The following is an 8,873-nucleotide window of genomic DNA, read 5'->3' as shown; positions in this document are numbered from 1 at the left end:
GCCAGTGTAGCTGCGGAAGATGGACTGTTCCACATATCCTATGAAGAGGCAGGCATAGTAGGGCCTATGCGGGTGCCCATGGCTACTCCTTTCGTTTGGAGGAAGTGGGAGGATTGGAAAGAGAAGTTGTTCAGGGTGAGGACCAGTTCAGTCAGTCGAAGGAGGGTGTCAGTGGAAGGGTACTGGTCGGTACGGCGGGAAAGGGAGGAGCGGAGGGCTTCGAGTCCTTTGTGATGGGGGATGGAGGTGTACAGGGACTGGATGTCCATGGTGAAAATAAGGCGTTGGGGACCGGGGAAGCGAAAATCATGGAGCAGGTGGAGGGCATGGGAGGTGTCCCGAACGTAGGTGGGGAGTTCTTGGACTAAGGGGGACAGGACGGTGTCAAGGTATGCGGAGATGAGTTCGGTGGGGCAGGAGCAGGCGGAGACAATGGGTCGGCCGGGGCAGTCAGGTTTGTGGATTTTGGGCAGGAGTAAAATCGGGCGGTGCGGGGTTGTGGGACTATGAGGTTGGAGGCGGTGAATGGGAGATCCCCCGAGGTGATGAGGTTATGGACGGTCTGGGAGATGATGGTTTGGTGATGGGGGGTGGGGTCATGGTCAAGGGGGCAGTATGGTCTCTATGGTGAAACAGAATCGAGATCATTCTCTGCAACCTGAGGTGATCTCATGTACACAGATTCTACTGTAAATAAATGACACAATGTCCAAAGATAGTTACCCACATTCCCCAATAAGTATAGTCCACTGAAAACTGTTCACCAAACTTTACAGTTTGGCTTTTGCTTCTTGAAGCTTTTTAAGGTAGACTCTCCTCCGCCCTCCCCCAGTGGAAATGCTGTATTAGTCACTTTAAAACACAGAAGTAAATCAGTTTTACCTTCTGACTCACTCAGATAGTGCTGTGTAAAGGCAAATACAAGGACAAAATAAATCTTCATGTCACTGCAGACACCCAGTTGATTCAATGCAAGATCAAAAATCACATCAACAGTAATATCGAGGAGCAGGCACAGATTGCAGATATGGTATCCCGTCAGGACGGCTCATTACAATCCCAATCACTTTATTCAACAATTCTGCTGGAGCTGACAATGAGTACACTGTGACCCAGAGAGGGAGAGTCTGCAGACAGCACCAGAACCTGAAGAGAGAAGCAAGTGGATTATTCATAGATAGAGAGCATTTCTATTAATCACATACAGCAGAAACAGACAGAGAACAAGAACAAACAAGACCATGTATTTAGAGTCATAGAGTCCGAGAGTACGAGACAGGGCGTTCAGCCCAAACTGGTCCATGTCAACCAAAGCGTCCATCCACACTAACCCCATTAGCCTGCACATGGCCCATATCCTCTAAACCTTTCCTATCCATGTATTTGTCCAAATGCCTTTTAAATGTTATTAATATACCAGCCTCAACTACTTCTGTTGGCAGCTCATTCCATATGCATACCACCCTCTTTGCGAAAAGTTTCCCCTCAGGTTCCAATTTATTCTTTCCCTTCTTACCTTAAACTGATGCCCTCTAGTCCTCAATTTCCAAACCCTGGGAAAAAGACTGAGTGCATTCACCCTAATCATGCCTCTCATGATCTGGTACACTTCCATAAGATCCCCCCCCTCCAAAGCTCTTAAGGGAAATGTCCTCGCTTTTCCTTCCTCTCCCCGTAACTTAGTCCGTTGAGTCCTGGCAACATCTTTCTTCTGCACTCTTTACCATTTAATAATATCCTTCCTATGGCAAGGTGACCAAAATTGAACATGGTACTTCAAATATGGCCTCACCAACATCCTATACAACTACAATATAACTTCCTGACTTCTATACTCAATGCCCTGACCGGTGAAGGCCAGTGTGCTAAAGCCTTCTTCACTGCCCCACCTGTGACTCCACTTTCAGAGAACTGTGCACCTGAATTCCAAGGCCCTATGATTCACCATGAAACTGCTACCTTGATCTGACTTTCCAAAATGCAATACTTCACAGTCATCTATGCTAAACTCAATTTGCCAATTCTCGGTCCACTTTCCCAGCTGATCAAGATCCTGCTGAAATTTCTGAAAACGTTCCTCACTGTCTACAATACCACCTATTTTAGTGTCATCTGCAAACTTATTAATTATACCTTGTACATAGACTTGTTACTCTATGAAGACTTACTGCATTTGTAAAATGCAAGTAATCCACTGCTTCCACCTTTAGGCCATTTCTTCCCCTTTGCCCATGTTCAAATTTGCAAAGAAAAACAAGTTCTTCAAAAGATGTGAAATCAAATACTTTCTTAATCGAGAGCAGCATCAGAAAACTTCTCCATTTCCCATGTTATCCCAACTCAGGAGACTTATGTAACCATTCTCATCCAAGCGGCACGGTGGCTTAGTGGTTAGCACTGCTGCCTCACAGCACCAGGGTCCCAGGCTTGATTCCAGCCTCGGCCGACTGTCTGTGTGGAGTTTGCACATTCTCCCCATGTCTGCATGGGTTTCCTCCGGGTGCTCCAGTTTCCTCCCACAGTCACAAAGATGTGCAGGTCAGGTGAATTGGCCGTGGTTTAAATTGCCCACAGTGTTAGGTGCATTAGTCAGAGAGAAATGGGTCTGGGTGGGTTACTCTTCAGAGGGTTGGTGTGGACTGGTTGGGCCGAAGGGCCTGTTTCCACACTGTAGGGAATCTAATCTAATAACAAAATCATATGTATAGATAACAAACAGCACTGGGCACAGCACCGACCCCTGAGGTATACCACTAGTCACAGGCCTCCAGTCCAACAAGTATCCTTCCACCATTACCCTCTGCTTCCTTCTATCAAGCCTGCTTCCTTATATCCAATTTGCCAGCTCCCCCTGGCTTCCAAGTGATCTAACCTTCCAGAGCAGCCTACCATTTGGACCTTAACAAAGGCCTTACTGAAATCCATATAGACTACGTCTAGCGCCCTGTTCTCATCAACCTTCCTGGTCAGTTCATCAAAGAACTCTAACAAATTTGTGAGACAAGATCTCCCATGCACCATGCCATGCTGACTACTCCTAACCAAACCCTGTCTTTCCAAATGCATGTATATATTATCCATCAGAATCTTCTCAAGTAACTTACCCACTAAAGGCTTATTGTTTTTTTCTTTGCAGCCCTTCTTGAATGAGGGCACAATATTTGCTACCCTCTTGTCTTCCGGGACCTCACCCGTGGCTAACAATGATGCAAAAATATCAGTCAGTGCCCTGCAATTTCTTCTCTAGCTTCTTGCAGGGTTCTTGGATATATCTGGTAAGGACCGGTAGATTTATCCACCATCATACATTCTAATACGCCCACCTCCTCTACTGTGATATGGACTGTCCCCAAGGTATCACCACTAACTTCCTCATGTTCCCAAGTCTTCATGTCTTTCCCCATGGTGAACATCAAGGAGAATTATTCATTGAGGATATTGCCAATTTCTTGTGGTTCCACACATACATGTCCACTTTGGTCCTTGAGGGTTCCTGTTTTCTCTCTCTTATTATTCTTTTTCTGTTAATATACTTAAAGAACCCCTTTGGATTCACCCTAATCTTCTCAGCCAAGGCTATCTCACGCCGCCTTTTCACCCTCTTGATTTCTTTCTTCTGTACATCCCTCATTTATTTCCAGGGATTCTCTTGATCCCAGCTGCCTGTACTTGAGCCATGCCTCCTTTTCTTCTGGATTAGAGTGGTGCTGGAAAAGCACAGCAGGTCAGGCAGCATCTGAGGAGTAGGAAAATCGATGTTTCAGGCAAAAGCCCTTTATCAGGACCACTCTAATCCAGCACCACTCTAATCTAGACTCTGGTTTCCAGCATCTGCAGTCGTTGTTTTTACCTCCTTTTCTTCTGGTCAAGGCCTCAATATGTATGACAAAATAGCCCAGAGAAAGAGTGAGATAGAGAGTGAGACCATGTAAAATGTTTACATACAATCCAGAGAAAGCTAGCAAGAGACAGAGAGACTATGTCAATCACTCACATGCACCAAAAAGGGTGATCAAGAAAGAGAGAGAGAGAGAGAGAGAGAATGTGTGTCAAAATAAAAATTGTTTGTTCATATATCACTTCAGGAGGAGTCTCAGATTTGGACAGCGCTATCACAGCAGAATTGGAAGAACAGGAAAAACAAACTGATGTCCCAGTAAACATGAAACAGCAGCAGGATATCAGACATCTAAATATTTCATGTAACGAGACTATACCTGAAGCCAGATCAAGCAGAACAATTTTAGTGCATTTTTGGCAGGTTTATTTAACAATCTCATAGAGGTATGGCAGAACTCCTTTTCTTCTAAAGCTAATCTATTCTACTTGGGAGTTTTGAGAAGATTTGTAGCTCAGGTTGAGGTTTTGGATGTAGGTTTGCTCGCTCCGGAACTCTATCAACAAACACATTGAGTTAGACCCCATCTACCATCCCCTGAGAAAAGGAACCGGAAGTGATTTCACCACAGGAAATAACATCACCACAGGATATGACATCACCAACCCAAAGAAACCCAGACATATAAATAGAAAGCAGAAATTTTCAGCATTGCTTCGCCTGAGGTCTACTGAAGATGTTACCTAGTAAGGTAATAAAACATCTGGAAATGAACCTTTCAGCTCAGTGAGCAAACCTACATCCAAAATTCTACTTGGGAATTTCAAGGCATTTTTCATCTGCTCAAAAGACATATCAGCTACAGGAGGTCAAACTTCAGTTTGCAGAGGTTAAACAGTCGCTGTCGATATTCCACCGTATCAGGAAGCTGAGAACTATAGGCAGACCAAGCTTCTGAAGGTAGTCACCCTGCAGTTTCAGACAGTGTGGACAGAAAGGTGACAATCAGGCAGTCTAGGAGTGCGGGAGCACCCCTCAGTACTGCTTGCTGTGAATACCCTTGAGATTGATGGTTCCTGTGGAAGTACACCCACAGCCATTGTTTCATGGCTGGTTCAGTTGTACAGAGTGGAGGGGTGAAAGGTCAGAATAGTAATAGTCATTGAAGATTCAAGGTGAGGGTGACAAATGAATGTTTCTGTCGCCACTCATGTAAATCTAAATGCGACTCACTAGATTGTCTACAAAAATCCATCTGGTTGATGAATATCCTTGAGGGAAGGAAAGTTCATCAGACAATGGTCATCATTAGAAGTTGTTCAGATTTTTTAACTGAATTCAAACTCACCAGTTGCTATGGTGAGATTTAAATCTGGGTTGCCAGAAAATTACTTGGATCTCTGGATTAGAGGGTCAAGCGATAATACTACTGAGCTATCGTCTCCCCCAATATGTATTACCTGATTAACAACAATAAATTACAAATTACAAGGTGCAGTGCAGCAATAATAAAAATAAAAGAAGTGGAGAAAAAAAGGTGGGAACTACATAAAAGCAACATCAGAGGTGGATTTAATTCCAGCCCCGACAATGCCTACTTCACTCAAAAAGCCTTGAGCATTATGGACACCATTTGCTCCCTGTATAAGAACACCAGGGCACAGTCATAGAAGAACATAGTTTTTATTTAGTTTTCTTTGCTAAAAGCACCACCAAATCATATTTTCTCCTCAACCTGTTCAGGGGTATTATGACATACCTCTGGAGCAGGTGAGACTTGAATTCAGGACTTCTGGATCAGAGGTGGAGAGCAGTCATAATACGAAGATGGATGGGCAACACTTGCTCTCAAACTAGCTGTTCTGATTTACCCTTAAAAGGGTGTGTATTTTAACATTATTCCTGGGTGAGGTATTTCAATACCCATCACCAAGAGTAGCTTGGCAGCACTGTTCCTGACAGAGTATCATGCAGGCATCCAATCATGACAATAATAATAAGTCTGGCCACCACACAATCCTTATGAAGATGATGTTCCATCTCACACTTTCCTACATTGTATTACATCTACTACTTCTTTGTCTACTCTTCTAGTTTATCCAAGTCCTTCTGCAGCCTCCCCTCTTCCTCAACACTACTATCCCTTCACCTATCTTTGTGCCATCAACAAAAATGTCCTCAGTTCCTCAATCCAGATTGATAATACGTAATGTGAATTGTTGTGGTCCCAAAATTGACCCTCGCGGAACTCCACTACAGGTACGTAATCCTTTACCTGAAATCCGAAAAGCTCCGAAATCTGAAATGTTTTTGTGGAGTCTGAAATGTCATTTGGCGTGCAAACAGGTGACCCAACTCCACACCCACTCGAACTACATCACTCAGATGTGACTTGGCGGCTTGGCCCAGCACTGGCAGGCGTCAATTGTGTCTCAGCACCCGTACTATTCACATGTGCATCTGCAAATAGTTTTTTTTTATTTCACTGTGAAAATGTCATTCATTCTGAAAACTGAAAAATTCCAAATTCCAAAAATGCAATTGGCCCCACGGATTTCAGAAAAAGGAATTTGTAGTCTTTGGCTGCTACGCTGAAGAAAGCTCCTTTCATAGAATCCCTGAAGTGTGGAAGCAGGCCATTTGGCCCATTGAGTCCATACCAATCCTCCAAAGACCATCCATCCCAGACCGACCCTCTACCCTATCCCTGTAACCCTGCATTTCCTATGGCAAACTGACCTAGCCTGCATATCCATGGACATTATTGGCAATTTAGTATTGTCAACCCATCTAATCTTTGGACTGTGGGAGGAAACGGGAGCACCCGGCGGAAACCCACACAGTTATGGGGAGAATCTGCAAACTCCATACAGACAGTTGGAAAATCGAACCTGGATCCCCTGGCTGTGAGGCAACAGTGCTAACCACTGAGCCACCATGCCACCCTTTACCCCGAGTCAGCCTTCTACCAGTCAGCCAATCCTCTAGCCATGCCAGTACCATGCCCATAACACCATGACCTCTTATCTTATTTAGTAGCCACCTATATGGCACCTTGTCAAAGGCCTTCTGGAAATACAAATAGATCACATCGACTGGCTCTCCTTTGCCTAACCTGCTTGTTATGTCCTCAAAGAAATCTTACAGACCGGTCAGGCATGCCCTCCCATTAACAAAGTTGTGCTGACTCATTCCTACTTTACCATGCATTCCACAATCTTATCCTTAATAAAGGACTCTAAAAATCAAGGTCAACAATCAAGGTCAGGCTGTAATATCCTGTCTTCTGCCTCCCTCACTTCTTCAACAGAGGTGTTACATTAGCCATTTTCCAGTTATAGAGTCAGAGAGATGTACAGCATGGAAACAGACCCTTTCATCCAAGCCGTCCATGCCAACCAGATATCCCAACCCAATCTAGCCCCACCTGCCAGCACCCGCCCCATATCCCTCCAAACCCTTCCTATTCATATACCCACTAAATGCCTCTTAAATGTTGCAATTGTACCAGTCTCTACCACTTCCTCTGGCAGCTCATTCCATACACGTACTACCCTCTGTTGAAAACGTTGCCGTAGGTCTTGTTTATATATTTCCCCTCTCACCCTAAACCTATGCCCTCTTGTTCTGGACTCCCCAACCCCAGGGAAAAGACTTTGACTATTTACCCTATCCATGCCCCTCATGATTTTGTAAACCTCTATAAGGTCAACCCTCAGCCTCTAATGCTCCAAGGAAAACAGCCCTCGCGTATTCAACCTCTTCCTATAGCTCAAATCCTCCAACCCTGGCAACATCCTCGTAAATCCTTTCTGAACACTTTCACGTTTCACAACATCTTTCCGATAGGAAGGAGATCAGAATTGCACGCAATATTCCAATAGTGGCCTAACCAATATCCTGTACAGCTGCAACATGACCTCCCAACTCCTGTACTCAATACTGTGACCAATAAAGGAAAGCATACCAAACGCCTTCTTCACTATCCTCTCAACCCGCAACTCCACTTTCAAAGAGCTATGAACCTGCACTCCAAGGTCTCTTTGTTCAGCAACACTCCTCAGGACCTTACCTTTAAGTGTATAAATCCCGCTAAGATTTGCTTTCCCAAAATGCAGCACCTCGATTTATCTGAATTAAACTCCATCTGCCACTTCTCAGCCCATTGGCCCATCTGGTCAAGATCCTGTTGTAATCTGAGGTAACCCTCTACACTGTCCACTACACGTCCAATTTTGATGTCATCTGCAAATTTACTAACTGTACCTCTTATGCTCGCATCCAAATCATTTATGTCAATGACAAAAAGTAGAGGACTCAGCATCGATTCTTGTGGCGCACCACTGGTCACAGTCCTCCAGTCTAAAAAACAATCCTCCACAACCACTCTCTATCTTCTGCCTTTGAGCCAGTTCTGTATCCAAATGGCTAGTTCTCCCTATATTCCGTGAGATCTAACCTTGCTAATCAGTCTCCCATGGGGAATCTTGTCAAACGCCTTACTGAAGTCCATATAGATCAATCCTCTTTGTTACTTCCTCAAAAAATTCAATCAAGTTTGTGAGACATGATTTCCCATGCACAAAGCCATGTTGACTATCCCTAATCAGTCCTTGCCTTTCCAAACACATGTACATCCTGTCTCGAGGGATTCTCTCCAACAACTTGCCCACCACCGACGTCAAGCTCACTGGTCTATAGTTCCCTGGCTTGTCTTTACCGCCCTTCTTAAAAAGTGGCACCGCGTTAGCCAACTTCCAGTCTTTCCTCACCTCACCTGTGACTATCGATGATACAAATATCTCAGCAAGAGCCCCAGCAATCACCTCTCAGGCTTCCCACAAAGCTCTAGGGTACACCTAATCAGGTCTTGGGGATTTATCCACCTTTACCTGTTTCAAGACATCCAGCACTTCCTCCTCTGTATTATGGACATTTTGCAAGATGTCACCATCTATTTCCCTACAGTCTATATCTTCCATATTCTTTTCCACAGTAAATACTGATGCAAAATACTCATTTAGTATCTCCCCCA

The 8,873-nt window shown here is 44.4% G+C and overlaps 1 protein-coding gene across 2 annotated transcripts in view; it reads right to left on the bottom strand.

The window, feature by feature from the left end:
* The window catches only part of LOC122541478, a 136,279-nt gene that overhangs the window by 106,084 nt on the left and 21,322 nt on the right, over positions 1 to 8,873 (bottom strand). For both annotated transcript variants that reach the window (XM_043678274.1, XM_043678275.1), the window contains exon 2: positions 883 to 1,146. In XM_043678274.1, coding sequence (XP_043534209.1) covers positions 883 to 943 — 61 coding nt within the window. In that variant the 5' untranslated portion in view covers positions 944 to 1,146. The remainder of the gene's footprint in view (positions 1 to 882; positions 1,147 to 8,873) is intronic.

This window comes from Chiloscyllium plagiosum, chromosome 37 (assembly GCF_004010195.1).
Source record: "Chiloscyllium plagiosum isolate BGI_BamShark_2017 chromosome 37, ASM401019v2, whole genome shotgun sequence".
NCBI lineage: Eukaryota > Metazoa > Chordata > Chondrichthyes > Orectolobiformes > Hemiscylliidae > Chiloscyllium > Chiloscyllium plagiosum.
Note: the sequence above shows the minus strand (reverse complement) of the source record. Positions and strands in the feature narration are given on the sequence as shown.